The sequence below is a fragment of the Micropterus dolomieu genome, linkage group LG08 (assembly GCF_021292245.1).
Source record: "Micropterus dolomieu isolate WLL.071019.BEF.003 ecotype Adirondacks linkage group LG08, ASM2129224v1, whole genome shotgun sequence".
In the NCBI taxonomy this organism is placed as follows: domain Eukaryota; kingdom Metazoa; phylum Chordata; class Actinopteri; order Centrarchiformes; family Centrarchidae; genus Micropterus; species Micropterus dolomieu.
Genome location: NC_060157.1, coordinates 6,710,985 through 6,726,861, shown reverse-complemented (window position 1 = coordinate 6,726,861; position 15,877 = coordinate 6,710,985). Strand labels below are relative to the sequence as shown.

The window sequence follows — 15,877 nt, the reverse complement described above, 5'->3', positions numbered from 1 at the left end:
CGAAGTGGTTATATATATATATATAATATACTCATCAAACCAAAATACACCACCCCTTTATACCGAAACAAAGACACACCCAGTGACTCGTACTGCTTTGCCACACCCTTTTTTCCATAACTTCACCTCCTCTTCCTTCAGTCCCATGATGCTTTGGGCCAGTGTGGTATCTCGGGTAATTTTTTCCCCGCTTCAGTCTACTGCCAGCTGCAGTGTGTGTGTGTGTGTGTTCTTTTTCTGTGTGCACACTCTTGTATGTGCATGCCAGCCTGCTCAGTGCTGCCAACTGATCCCTTGTATCTCATATAAGTTCACTCAGGAACACTCTGTGCCACTTCAGCACTTCCTGGAGGGACAGGAAGTGGTTGTTTTGTTACCGATGAGAGACGCTGAGAGGCTAACTGAGGCCTGCCTCCTGATGCACTTGGCTGCCACACATGTAGCATGGAAATAGGGCAGACAGTCATCAGGTTCATGTTGTGGCATATAGTGACTCTGGGACATTGGGCCAGGAGTTCAACGATGATGACTCTGTCTTTCAGCACTTTGGATTAGTTTTAGCAATTGACCATTCTTTAGCCGTAGAGCTGCAACTAACAATTATTTTTATTATCACATATATCTGTCTACTACTTTGTTTATTAATCATGTATTAATAAAGTGGCACTAAATATGAAAAATGCACCTCATGAGTTCCCAGAGACCACTTTGATAAATTGTCTGTTTGCAATGCCCCACTAGTTTAGCTAGTGTTGCTACACGTGTAATGATTTTTTTTTGTAATTATTGAAACAACAATTATTTTCAGACAAAAGTAGGTTTTAGTACTTTTCTAGCTGGCGGCTTTCGCTTTTGCATGTTGAGATGAGCTAAGATTTTATGAGCTTTAGCTAGCTAGCTAATTAAGCTAATGTTCAGTCCAATGAAGAGCAGGACAGCAAACGATTATGTTACCCTAAACTCTGATAGCATGCAGGACAGGCTTACACACAGTGAAATACTGTGGAAATACTACACAGGGCATGTAATTGTCATGAATTGGGCCTTTTCTTAACAAAGGCCTAGTTATGGCTGCTGGCTATGATTGGACAATCGCTGTGTGCGAGAGAAGATTAGCAAACAGTCAATTGCTTGTTGTGTCTGACCAACAGTATAAAACCCAAAGATATTAAATTTACAGAGAAGAGCGGCAGATTGCTTGATAAATGACTTGATTAAATCAATACATTTTCTGTCTCTTGATAAATCACTGAATTGAATAATTCTTCTCAACTCTACAACAGTACAGGTTTATGTGCTCACTGGCTTGGCTAGCAGTAGCACACATTTCACCAGGTTGAATATTTATAAATCAACTATTGAAATTGCTTCCTCTGCATGACAATGTTGTCACTGAAGAGGAGCCGAACAAAGTGGTTGCTTAGCAACATCCACTCCAGTATGAGCGGTGATTTTTTATTCACCACAATAATATTCACATGAACAGTTGAATTGTCACTGCTGTGTATTATAGCCAGATGTTTAACAGTTGCTCAGACTTGAATCATCATTATGCTCTCACCCTTGTGCCCTCTAATAGCACTAGTGCTCACATTTTCACATCCTGGGCACGTACCCGCTCTTCTTACTGCTGCAATATTTGCATCTCTGCTACTTATGTTTAAACATGTGTTAGGGGTGGGCGACAATGCAGAATTTGTTTTTTATCCATTACCAAGTAATACTAGGGGCAGGGTGGTTTTGATATTTTTTGTTGTTAAAAGCAGCTATCAAACTATTATGTAGGAGAGAGAAATATTTCATGATTTATGAGGTAAATGTATTATTAATAGGCTACTTCTGAATATAGTTATATAGTTTAGTTACTACCAAATGGCATTTCATTTTTCTATTTTCTGTTAATCACTTAATCACATGCATGTTAAAAACCCAAGACAGCATTTAATGGCCAGTCACAAATGCTTATTATGAGTACATTCTCTGAACTAAAGAGGTGAACACTGATATGATGAAACATAAAAAGACACATTAGTACATTAGCTGCTTTTAACAGTAAAACATATCTAATATTACATTGTATCAGATGGAAACCATATTTGGTGATATCCCCTACACAGAAGGAATCATAGCCCTCAACCTAAAGCATTAGGATAAACTGCAGTGCACTTTTGATAAACTGCAGTGCACAGTGTGTGTAGTTTTCATTATGTCTCTGTGGCCCTACAAGTGTGTATTCTCGTTTTCGGTGTTCGCTCAGGTTTAGGCAACATCCTTGAGGCAAGTTCAGGCCCACTTACAGGTGAGTTTGATTGTGTAAGCTGACTAGTCTTGATGTCATCGTTGCTTCGGGCAGGGAGACAGGTAGTGGCTCGGTTAATCATCAGGTTAGTCACCAAGCGGAGACATAAACACTGGAGGTTGCTGAGGAAAGCTGAGTTTTAGTCATATCCTCCTGTTGCTGTATTTTATTTTGTTTGTGCCATCAAACTACTCACAGTGTTAATTCCCCTCAAGGATTTTTTTCCAAAGAATTTCAATGCACCAACACTGCAGGTAATGACTTGTCAGTTTTGTTGGCTGTGAATATGGAAAGAGTGATGAGAGTGTTTAAATCAGCTGGAGTACAGTCCTCAGGGGGGCAGTGATGTGCTGCTTCTCATACTCTGGTGCATGTGTTTTGGATATCTTGTAAAATACTTTGAGCTTCTGACTTTTAGTGGTACTGTTGCACACTGCAGTGTAACTGAATGGCGTTACAGAGGAATTGCTGTAGAGTCAAAACAATCAGCTGATTTATCGATTAGTCAATGGACAGAAAATACATTTGCAACAATTATTATCGATTAATCATTTAAGTATTTTTTTAAGTACCCCTCCACTCAAAAGTGCGTTTTGCTTTCTGTTACTTCACTTGGATGTTTGAGCTTCACTCTGCAGAATGATGTGCAGAGTTTGACGATAGACGTTGTTATCACATTCATCAATGTTTGCATAGATTCTGCACTTGTCAATAAAGGAAAATGAGTGGATTATTAAACTACTAATATATTTCGGTTTTTCACTGGTGGTCAGGCAAAACCAGGGCAAAACAAGCAGTATGAATATGTTATCTTAGGCATTTGTCACTATTTTCTAATATTTTCATGACCACATAATGAATTGGTTAATCGAGAAAAGATTCCGCAGAGTAATCAAAAATGAAAATAATTGTAAGCCTTAAATGTCTAATTTCTCTGTCTTTGTGAAACTATTTGGTAAGAATGACTCATACATTATTTCACTCTTGGACCCAATTAACAGCCATAGAACCTAAGCTCATTAAAGTCTATTGACACTTTTGTCAGACTCAACAGAAACCCTGTGATCCGTTTTGGGTGCCAGCCCATATTTTATGAAAGCTGTTTGCAGGACAAAAGCTCCACTTGGACATGTGGGCACTCAGTGCGGTCTTTGAGTTTCTATGGCAGCAGCTTTGGCACTCGCCATAAAACGCATGCGTGCCTACTTTTTATGGAATTAAGGGCTTTGCTTAAAGAAGTTTAGATATTTGCCTAGTGACCGGATTCATGGCCTGGCATCGCAGCGGCTTGTGCCAGGCTCTGGAGTAAACGCAGCCAAGTGCTGTCCTTTTCTGTATAGAGTTACTCTTTTGTTTTACTGGGGTATTTCAAGTTTATTATTGTGTGCATGTTACATTTTATAGGCTCTGGCAGCATTGTGATACGCTGCAGAGAGCTTTGATGATCCAGATTGATTGTATTACAACAGGGTGCCTCGACCAGGCTCTCTGATTGGTCGAAGACACATTCCAACCATGCTGATAGTTCCCATAAAGCACCGCTACCCGCCGGTGCTTCGCAATTATTGCACCATCCGCAAATAATGCATCCTTTTACATCCTTACAATATCAGCAGTGTATCAACTGATCTTTAACAAGTTCAACTTTTAACCTGCACGACTCAGTGTGCAATTAGAAAAACACATTCATGACATCAAAGACAAATTCAACAAACTATATTATTAGATGAATAACCAATTGCAGTCACGGAAGGGGACAAAACTAAAACTCAAATCTGAAATTTGGATCCCCCTACTGTATAGACTGTAGTAGCTGTGACTTATTTTACCTGTTTGGCATGTTGAAGCCATTTATCCCCAGGGTGATGGCTCAGGATGTTTTTGGACCATATGCAGTGCAATATGACGTCAGGTTGGAGCAAAAACAAAACTTTATTCTTAAGGGACACATAAAATACTGGCATTGCTTTTACAGTATCATAGCAGCCTCTGGGGACGCAGTCTCACACACAGTTCAGGCACTCGCCTGTCTTTCCTTTTCCTGAGAACAGAAACTGCAAGTTTTACAGCTCTCATAAAGATAGCTCAACCGTCTGGGACCGTGTGATTTTCAGTAAGAGCGTACAGTACATTGATCCTCGCTCTGTCACTTGGCCTTTTTATATACCACACGGCCATCAATTACATAGAACACTAAATATAGCACTAGAGTGGCAGGCTAGCTCCGCCTTTCTGTCACAGTCACTGACCTTCTCTGACTCAAGTTAAATACATAAAACCCATTTAACAGGATATTAATTTACATTAAGATTGTTTCTTTTAGATCCAAAGATTGCAAATTGCAGTGACCTAAATCACATTACAGTTTGCAGTTGGGTGGTTTTGGTAGGGAGTTAATGTCAGCTAATGGATCCTCCATATGTGAGTGTCAGTTAGGGCTGTATTGAATATAATTTTTCTATATTCAAACTTTCTGTTGAGGTATTTAAATGAAGCTTTGAATGTCTGTTGTCATATTTTCTGACTTCATACTAAATGTTTGTTTTTTTTAAACCTTGAACAGAATCCTCAGTTTGAAAAGTGATATGATCTTTTTGGTTTATCAGAGAGATAGAGCCATGTTTTCTAATTATTTCACGGCGGTTGCGTTCTGGGGAGCAAATGAACACGGCCACACCTCCTCACAACCCTACGGAAGGGATTTTATGTCCGCTCTCTGCTTTGCCTACTGTGGGCAGCGGCGTTTATTTAGAATTCGAATGTCAATGTTATGAACGAAGCTTCGAACTATTCGTACAGCGTAGTGTTAGTGCTCAGGCCTCCCCATAATGCAATTCTCCATCACATTAGGGATTACTTTTTATAGTCAATTCTAGGGCAGGGTATGGGAAAATACTTGTGGTACTGACTGCTCTTGACTGACTTAAAAACAAAATGTTGCCAAAATTATTGTATTGATGTTTTCGTTTAGGTAATATTTAAAGTTTGAAAAATGTGGCTTCTTTTTTTTAACTTAACAAGTAGGATAACAAGAAAGCAGGACAACAATCAGGGAAAAAAATATGTTTCTATTTCTCAAAGAAAGCATTACTTTGGTGTCGTTACTGAAACACAGGTATTGTATCCTCACTAATGTTAAAAGTGATGTACTAACTAGTATCTTGTTGCTTCAATAATACCTCCAAGGTTCACATTAGAGCTGAAAAGATAATCAATAGGAAAAATTAGAAACTATTTTGATCATCAGTTAATTGTCATTTTTCAAGCAAAAATGCCAACTCTAGTTTCGGATTCGGAAATGTTACCTTTTGGTTTTGGACTGTTGCAGAGTAGTGATCTACATAAACTTCACCTACTTCCAAATCATGGGCATTTACCATTATTTTCTGACCTTTCATAGATCAAAGATAAATAATAATAATAAATAATCAACTAGTCGAGACAATAGTCAAATGGATCAATAATTAAAACAATCACTAGCTGCAGCCCCAGATCACATTATATTAATATTTTATATTTGAAAAAGTCTTGTATTGCTGCTTGTATTTAGACAAAATTAAACATTTAGTTAAGTTTTGCTTTTTTTGTTAATTCAAAATATTTCTCAAAAAAATCTTATTTTTGAGTAATTTACATTTAGAAAATGCCATTTAGCGCATCAGCCAGCTCTACTTCACACATCCAAAAAGAGGCAGTGACTCCTGGCTTTGTCCTTGGGGGTGAAAGGGTTTGTTATGAAATAAATAGGAGATGTGGATAGTGCTGTTTTATCATAAACAATGAGTGATGGGGGAAATGCTATGACAAAAAAAGCCCAAAAGGCCTTCAGGGCTGGAGGCACTGTGATAATGTAGAGAGCCCACACTTCAGCTGGCCCGAAGTGAAAGGAGTGGCTGGTATCTTGTCTTCTTACTGTTTGCATGCTGAACCCAAAACAGAGTGGCACGTGCGTTTTCTTCACCACTGAAGGATTAAAGTCTGTTGTGAATGATATCTTATTCATGTAGCTGTATTCATCTCATACAGTGCACTCTGTGTGCTTTGTATTGGAAGGTGAAAGATGTTGCAGACGCAATTGTCATTATGCAGTGCCTCTTTTTCAAACTGTGTCTTGCAGTATGTTTTCTACTCCCTGCATTACACAACTGCGATTGTTCCTCAGCTGGGCTCTCAATCCGTCAGCCACCTCTTCTCTCACTATCGGACCTCTGTGATAGCTCACAATGGGGGCAGTTGTCGATTAACATAAAGTCACTTTGAATGATAATGGTTGAATCAGCTGTGGTCACACGGAGCTTTCATTGCCGTGTTTGATTTAAATCATTTCAATGAAACTTGAGGTCTTCTATACAACAGTCAGTATTGTTTGTTAATAGTGTGACAAACTATATTAATGTCAAGTGTCTGATTGAGTTGATAAGGTCTTTGGCGTAAATATTGGACTTTTTTATCCCTGACATCAGTGCTGGTTTGTAAATAAAGAAAACCTTATTTGATTAACATGGATTTATAACATAATACAATTTACATTATGCATGTTTGTACATACTGCATGGACTGAAGTAATTATAGTATGTCTGAGTATTATTTCACTATTTTACTAATCAATTTATCGTTTATCGTAAGTTTTTCAGCAAAAAATGCAAGATATTCTTAGACTTCAGGTTCTCCAATCTGAGAATTTGCATTTCCAAGATTTATATTATTGTAAAGTAAATTCTAATGTTAGAATTATTTAACTCCTTCCTAATTGCTAAAAACCACTTCTTTAGTTTGTGTGGGAAGAATGTAAGTGACTCATGCCTCTTACTGGCACACTTGCTAATTAAACTAATTATATCAGGAGATTATTATTCATTCACCATATGGCAAGGGAGGAGCTACATGCTGAGAAGGCTGAGCAGATGTGTGTCTGTGCCAGAAAGGTGTGTGTGTGTGTGTGTGTGTGTGTATGTGTGTGCGCACGCGCCTGCTGGAGCAACAAAGAACTTCCCCTGATGTCTGAAGGTGAGGATCACTGCAGGGTTAACACACACACCTTTATGATTGTTATTTGTGGCCTTTGGCCTGCGGTGCACAGTAACTGCAGGATTAAAACACAAAAGGGAAGTAGCTGCGATGCTTCACTCTGCACAGCCCTTTTGTCTGGATTGTGGTTTCTTGGAAATGGATTCTTTCTGACTTTTGTAATTGCGTCTTAGCATTTTTTTTGTTTACTTGGACTTTTTTGTGCGGAAAATGGTTCGTTTTGGTCGTCTGTCATCCTGGCACAGCTGGAACCTGCTGCATGTGGACTCAGAGATTCCTGAGTCACCTTCTCCTGACACAAAACCCACACCAACTGACAGTCAGGTGAGACGTTTGCTGACACGTCTGTGTGCATCGCTAAGACTGATGTTGTTGTTTAAAACGGTACTATCTCTCGCTGCTTCTGTTGGCAGTTGAAATAAAATGTTTTAGAGCTGCAATTATTAGAAGATTAAGCGATCAACAGAGAATTAATCTGCAGTAGCTTTCTTTTTTTGTGCAATATGTTTCTTGGCTTTAGCTTGTCATTCTCACACAAGAGAGAAAAGTGCATTTCTTTTGGTTTTGGATAGTTGGTGGGAAAACGATGTCTCCGTGGGCTGGGGTGAAATTGTAATTGTGTATTTTTTACACATTTTATAAAAATTAAGCAATTAATCCATAATGAAAATATATGCTAGTTATTTGTCAATTTAATGTCGTATACAAAGGAGTTAAACCGTTATCCTATCTTATCTCCCTTCTGGTACATCAGAGTCTGAATGTTTCTGTTTGTGTGGGTGATTGTGTATTGTGGTGAAGTGTGATGGTGGCCGGATCTCATTAAATTAGTTACTACAATGTCAAGTAAAAGGAGCATTGATTTGACAACTCTCATCTCTCACAACAGGCTGAAAGCTTCTGTTTGCATCACAGTTGCAGCGGTCATCGGTTCTTGGTTATTGGAAATGAACTGGCCTTGAAACACGCAGCATGTGTTGACCACTGGGGGTGATTCTTTTAGTTTCTGTTTCCTGGTTTTGAACACTTGTAATGTGTGTGTGTCTGTGTGCCTGTGTTGGTGTGTGTCCCTGCTTTCAGTAAGGTGTTTAATGCAGTTTTTGCATCGTTAATCAACCCACCTGATCAAGGGGAGTTGTTATCAGTTGACTAACATAAAGGCAGTAGCGGGGGGGGGGTGTTCTTTTTTCTTTGCTGCTATTCCTTTGTCACCGCTTATTTTAATACAGTCTCTTCCCCTTTAAAGATTTTATCCTTTCCCGTCCAAGGTTAATGCCACAAACCAAGGTGATAAGATAAGACTATGGAGGGAACACAAGTGTTGATATCGTTAACCTGACCGGGTTAGTCGAAGAAAGCTCAGGATCTCGCTGCCCTCTGTCCTGACTGACAGGTTTACACAGGAGGCACAAGTGAAACCCTGTAAACATAATTAGTTAGGCAGATACGTCTAGTGCTGCTTTATGTTTACTATACTTGGGCTAAAGTTATTGTTTCAGTATTATTTATATTTTCACCTCTACAAAGTTTTCAGACTTTTCTGCTAAGGTGGTGTGCTCATGCTTATCTGCCAGACATAAGCAGCCTATTTAACTGTGCTGAAACATGCAAGCAAACAAAGGGAATTTCCCGTTTGGCCATTATCGGGGCATTTCTTTCCTTGTTTTTGTCAACTAGTGTGGCATTGTTCAAAGGTCTTCAGGCAAAACAGTGATTTGAGATAGCATAAAGAATAGTGGACCAACTTCAAATAAAAGTAAAGAATGAAGCGTCCCATCCGTTTACCGTCACTCTGTAATTTTCTTGGTTTTACTCGGGTAATTGCTCGAAAAGCTAATGTTGCAGTGAGTGGTTAGTTTATTTCTACTTCTGAGCAGCCTGTTGAGACTGACCTAAAGAGCATTTGGCACCTTCAAACACCAGGATGTGTGTGTGTGCTCCCTACAAGCTGTCACCCTGACTCCACCTCCAAATATTCAGATCAGCCTTCCCCCTGTTTTTTTAATTTTTTGCCCCCACCCCTGCCTCCTCCTTTCTGCCCAACACAATGAGGCAGGATCCTCCTCGTTGCTATGACTTCAGGCCAGTGTCTGTATGAAATGCAACCACTGACTGTTTGGACAGCAGGACAGGACAGGAGATACATCCCATGCTCAAAGAGAAGCTGCAGTCAGGCACGGCAGGACACGGCAGACAGACACCGCTCTTGGTGAGCAACCCCAGACCCTGTCAGCTGGAACGGGACGTTTCAGGACCGCATGAAGTTCAACACAGGTCTCTTGATGATGGTAGAATAACGTGGCAGCGTTAACAGTTGTCACTCAGCCTCTCGGACTGATTCGGCATCACAAGTCCTGACGGCGTGGATGCGTCTGTTTACCAGTGGGAGTGGAGAGAGAGAGAGGAGGCTAGAAATTGAGAGAGTGCAGCAGCTGGCTGCAGAATGGGCTGCGATCCATGAATCCAATTGAAGGATTAGGATGGTATTTTTGACTTTTGACATGCCTCTGGCTTCAATGGTGAGCACTGTTAATGTGGTGGGAAACTGCTGGTAGCTTCTCTCCCTGTGTGCTTTTAATTACAACTTCCTAGACTTGTCTTTGTCTTGTCAAACTAGTTTCTTGTTAAAGATATCTTCAACATGTTTGCTTCCTTTAATCGTAACTACAGTGTGTACCACAGTCTGTTTGTTGTTCTTACAGGTGATACGCAGAAACACTGTCTGCCCTTTCTGTCTTTATCAAATCTGTTTTACATTTCAAACGGTAAAAAGAAAGTTGTCACATACTTAACTATCGTGGTTTCGGTTTTCCCAGTGGTGTGCTGTCAGTTGCACAAGGTCCAGACTTTCCCGGTTTGTCCATGGAGACTGAACACTTCCTGACACCTGTGTCCTTGACCAGTTGGCCCATATTTTCCCCCTTAAAAAAACCCTAAAAGGGTCCAGGCTCGTTTCCCTTTCACTAAAGCCACTAAATCTGTCCCATTTCCCCTTTCAATCTAGTTTTTTGTTTTAAAGCCACCGTGTCTATTTGCAGTGAAGTCACTCTCTGGTAATCATTTAAAAAAGATAAAAGAACAAAAAGCTGTTTGAAAACCTGTAGGACCCACCACTCAGATTTATTATCTTGTTATGCAACTGTGTATAGACTTGTGTGCCTTTTTACTCTAGTTAAAAAAAATCCTAAATGGGAACCTGCAATTTGACTAGAGCTATTCATAATGTTTACATTTCATTTTGTTACATACACATGCCACAATACTTTGATATGTCCTTATCTGTAGTGTAATGGAAAATCACTTTAAATAGCTGGGATGCACAACCTCAAATGTTTTTCTTTATCCAGTCTGGTTGTTCATACAATTTGTTTTCCATTTATTCAAAGCTTGACTGTCAAAGCTTGACTCCTGTTTTGCCCCCCTTATTGTTACCGTTAAAGTTTGATATTGTCACTAAAAGCTCTATAAAAAACACTCTTCTGTCTGTCCAGCTGCCATAATTCACATGATGGAATAGAGGGGTTGATAAAGGTCTGACAGGCGTACTGCAGGGCTAGAAAAAGTTAATGCGAATTCTTCTGCATGTATTTTGGGATAAAAAAATCATTTAATCTGTATTTTTGTTTACAGTCAATCTTCTGCTAAAAGGACACTAATAGAATTGACGCCCAGTCACAACAAAAGACAGTAAAGGAGAGTCCTTAGAAAAGATGCAAATACAGTACTTTGTCTGTTTACATGTTTTGTGGAGGACTACTGCATATGTGAAAAAAGTAGTAAAAAGCGAGAGCTGTTTGATGTCGGATAAATCTGGGGAAGATGTTGTGTTGGTGGATATTTCTGGTTCTGCTGCGACAGTTTTGACACTTTTTCTTTCAAACTGTCCATCATGAGTCCGACAAGAATATAGGAGTGCAACGCTAAGTCAGTGGAGTACTCACTTTTTAATTGCGGTCAGTGTATTAATGTAAATAGTATTTCAAATGATTAGATCACCATTCATTTGGAAAGCCATGCAACCAATGTCATTATTCTGATGTATTGATATAGATGTTTGGTTTTTGCGGGGTTTGAGGAATTCTTCTGAAACCAAACCTACACTCTTGATTTTGTGATACCCAACAGCCTCGCAGCATACATGTTTTGATTGCATTGTGTGTGTGTTTGTATGTGTATGTGGGGGGTGATCAGTAAAAGAATTTCGTTGGAATGGTCGGTCAGTTTCACCAACAGTGTCAGTGTCCTGGAATGTGAAGGTCCTTGTCACCGTGTTTGAAGCGGAGGGGGTGTCTGTGGCCTGACTTGCACCGACTCCCCACCAGCAGATTCCTCACTCATAACGGCAAAAACAACTGCTTCCTCAGATACTGAGGTGGCCCCTGTTTGTTTGCTTTGCTGGTGCTCGTAAAGTGGACAGAGATTGCATGAGTGAGGGTGCGTGGCAGGGCCTGCTGACAGGGTGACAATGGGGAACGAACAATGGCCCAGACTCGGGCCGTCTGTTCTTATGGAACAACCTCCCTTCTGCTCCTTCTGATGTAATGAGCATTCACTGCGAGGAAGTGGCAGTCCTTCCCTCTCCTGTTTGTTTCTGATCATAAGGGTGGCTTTAACAGTCGTGCTGATGTCATCCCTCGCAAAGAATTCCCCTCCGATTTCCTGTTTGTCTTTGTCTGTGTATATTTCTCTCTTTCCTTCATTGTCTCTTTCCATCCGTCTGACTGGAAACTTTTGTGCTTCCCCTTGAGATGACAAAATAACTGATGTCAGTCTGTCTTCTATCATTTTCTGTTTCATTATTCCTTTTACACTGTGTAAATCTTTCTCTCTGTCTGCACTCTCTGCATTACAGGGTCAGGCACGACGGAGGAAGAACATGACAGAGTTCCTCGGGGAGACGAATATTCCTACTCCGGATACTCTGGGACAGATCGGTGGCTCTCTGCCTGGCATCGGTGGTGGGCCCGACAGCTGGAAGAACCGCGCTGCCAGCCGCTTCAGTGGCTTCTTCAGCTCCAACGCTGGAGCAGGTTCCTTCGGCAAGGTAACACTGATCAGGCAAAGGTGATCATGTGAAGTACAAGAGTACTGTTTTAAGTGGTGCACTTTCTCTTGGCTATGAAACAGAAATTCTAAAAGCTGTAGGGGGGCAAGTTTGTTGCCCAGACACTTCTCAGATTAAAAAGAACATTGAAATGCAAACAAAACAGTAGCAAGCAGCAGTGGGAGTTAGTCAGAAGGCCATATCCCCTGAGTCCTGGTGAGGTCATTTCCCTTTAACGTCTCCTAACGTGCTAGCTCACATACTTTCCTCCCAGCAGCTCTGGAAATGAGTAGGTGGAGGAAAAGCCTCCCTCAGTTCTATCCAACTTTTTGTTAACATTAAAAACTCAGCATACAAAAAAAAGCATAAATAGTACATCTGGGGAAATGCGCTCATTTGCTTTTTTTGCAGCGAGTTAGATGAGAAGATTGATATTTCTCTTGTCTTGTACGCAGTCGGCTAACTTAGCTTAGCATAAAGAGTGGAAACAGGAGGAAACAGCTAGCTTGTCTCTGCTCAAAGGTAAAAAAATCTGCCTTCCGGCACATCTAAGGCTCACTGATTAACGGAAATCCTAAAATGTTGAACCTTTCCTTTACTTATGTATCAGAGGTCTTGAACAATAATAATCAACTGTTATTCTAATAAAGCACACACACACGCCTATACACACATGCTCCCTTTGTATCTTCCCTCCTAAGGTCACATCCTGCACAGTAGCAGATGTCCGATAGAGACAGGATCTGTCAGTCACCTGTCACTGCCTGGCTCATCTCTATTCACCCTGAGTGTCCCCCTTAACCCCCTCAGGGCCAGAGATTCTTCACCAGGCCCTGAACCTTTTGCACCCTCTATATTGTGTGGATGGACCACTGTCAGTCCGTCCTTTCACAAAACTTTGAAAAGGAGTGCTCATTTCTTATCACTTTAATCAATGTGATTTTGTCACTATTAATGAACGTAAAACAGTATTTTATCGAAAGCTTTCGTGAACCATAAACCACTACTCCATCTTCCCCCTCCATGCTGTAGCTTTTGCCCCCACTGCCTGCTCTTCTATTGTTAAAATGGTCTCAATGCACAGAGCTCATTTTCATAACTACATAAGGCCTGCCAGACTGAACAAAGGCCTGAATAGCAGCTACTGTTGGATTTAAGAATTAAGGCGCCAGTAAGGACTGGGTTTACATGCAAATGCGTGGACTCATCTTTACTTACAGTCCCAATGTAACAATAAATCGACACACAAAGGACAGAAATTGAGAGTTATTTTTGCATCTCCTTTCACTGTCATGCCGTTAACCTTGTTCAAACCAATTAGGCTTGTTTACTAAATCGTTTTTGTCTTCTCACAGGAGGTGGACCGTCTGGAACAACTCCAGAACAAGCTCCACTCCTACATGTTGTTCGGCCTGCCAAAGGTGCCGCGGCAGCTATCCTTCCACCATGACTCCTGGGAGGAGGAGGAGGAAGAGACAGACCTGGCCCTGGAGGACAGTTGGCAAATGCTACTGGACAACTCAGAGGTACAGCACACACAGTACCTGTTTCCATCACAGTTAATTTTGTAGTAAGGTCATTGTATGACTTGTTTTAAAGCCAATATTATTGGTGTGGAGAATGAGGGTTGTTTCATATAAAAAAAAAATTTTAAAAAAAGAGCCCACACAGAGTAGAGTCATTTTTTTTTTACCCAGAAAAAGCTGCAATCCTTCCACCAATATTCATCTATGTATATATAATAAAATAACATTAATCCAACTTGATTCACCATTAATAACTAAAAGAGGCAAAGCATAAAAATTGTATAGAAATATGTTAATGCAAAAATAATTTATTGTTTTTGCATTTAATCTATTTTTGAAAAATACAATAAAATATAGGCTCCTCCCCTGATCACCCCCCCCCCCAATAATCTCCCTTTGCAAAAAGAGAAAATGCATAACCTTCCTATTACGGTAATTTTCACACAGTCCCTTATCAATGCACCCACAATCTGCTTCCTGGTTTGCACCTGTCTCTTACTTCCTTGTCATTTATCTTTGTCACACTTGCCCCGATGCCTGTTGTCCCAGACTGCTTCTTATAAAGAACTTAATTGTTACTGCGTCTGGGAACCGCACGTCTATATAAATTATAACACTCACTGCATACTGTCGTTAGCTTCCACCTGTTAATGTATAAATGACTAATCAGGACAGTAAGATACTACACAGCTGCTGTACAGTCCCACATTCACCTGATAGTTACATAAGACATATTACTGACTTGATTGCTGGCAGTTCCCAGATGAAATTTGAGCTACTGGAAAATGTAGCAAGTTATTACATATTGCATGAATGAAACTAAACCACCAGCGTCTTATAGCACAACAAATTGACCTCATACAAAAATGAATAGGCCACATATAATGTCCCAGGAGCAGTGGAAATTATATATTGTACAAATATACAATTTTAAGAGTATCGTTATTCTTCTTATCAAATCTAACTCTTATACAGTGATGTTTTTAAACAATGTATCTCTCATAAAAGATAGTTAGTTATCATATTTTTCACATTTAAACTCAATCTTAAATAAACAATAAGTTGTCCGTTATGCTGTTACAAATCACTGTGCAGCCATAGTATTTCGGTTTACTGAACACATTGATGTCTGGGACACTAGAGGATTATTGTGTCTTTTGTTTATTTTTTTTTTATTGTGTCATATTTATTTCACACACACACACACACACACACACACACACACACACACACACACACACACACACACACACACACACACACACACACACACACACACATCATCATCATTAACTACATGGAAAAAGACCAAAGGGTCAACCTGATATTAACAGGTGAGGTGTTAGTACTCTACAGACAGACCTGTACCCTACAGTTTCTCCTATCACAGCTATCAAAATGTGTGCAATGTTAAAATTAAGTCAATTAAAACCATTTGCAGAATATTGCCGTTTACCAAAATATAACTGAAATTCCTAATTTGTTACCGAATTTGACGTAAAACATTTGTCCAGCAAAAAAGCCTGGCTCAGATTTCGCTGCAATATAATGCAACATCTTCGGGGAAGGTACTCCATGATGAATGATTGTCAAAGCTAACATAATTTAATGAGAACCCTCAAGCGTGTCAGTTTCTTGTAAATGTTTGATTGACCACAGTTCCAATCAGAACTGAGGTGAATGAAATAATAAAATTCAAGATTACTGTAATAGTAAAGTAGAACCTGGGAATATAATTGCTGTATTTAATAAAATGATCTGCGTATGTGTCTGTGTGTGTGTGTGTGTGTGTGTGTGTGTGTGTGTGTGTGTGTGCGTGCGCACAGACGTTGACAAGGCGTCAGTTCCACCAGCAGGAGGCGATATGGGAGCTGCTGCAAACAGAGGCTACCTACATAAAGAAACTAAGAGTCATCACTGATGTAAGTGTGAAGAGAACTACTGTAAAGATCATGTACAGATACAAGTCTGACTGTTGTG

The 15,877-nt window shown here is 40.0% G+C and overlaps 2 protein-coding genes across 11 annotated transcripts in view; one reads left to right on the top strand and one right to left on the bottom strand.

Moving 5' to 3' along the window:
* Positions 1-15,877, bottom strand: part of LOC123975176 (basement membrane-specific heparan sulfate proteoglycan core protein-like) — a gene marked incomplete at its 3' end in the record, with an annotated part of 647,231 nt that overhangs the window by 594,132 nt on the left and 37,222 nt on the right.
* plekhg5b (pleckstrin homology domain containing, family G (with RhoGef domain) member 5b) overlaps positions 1-15,877 on the top strand; it is a 76,944-nt gene that overhangs the window by 53,477 nt on the left and 7,590 nt on the right. For all 4 annotated transcript variants that reach the window (XM_046056420.1, XM_046056419.1, XM_046056422.1 and 1 more), the window contains 3 exons: positions 12,180-12,371; positions 13,727-13,897; positions 15,724-15,819. In XM_046056420.1, coding sequence (XP_045912376.1) covers positions 12,180-12,371; positions 13,727-13,897; positions 15,724-15,819 — 459 coding nt within the window. The remainder of the gene's footprint in view (positions 1-12,179; positions 12,372-13,726; positions 13,898-15,723; positions 15,820-15,877) is intronic.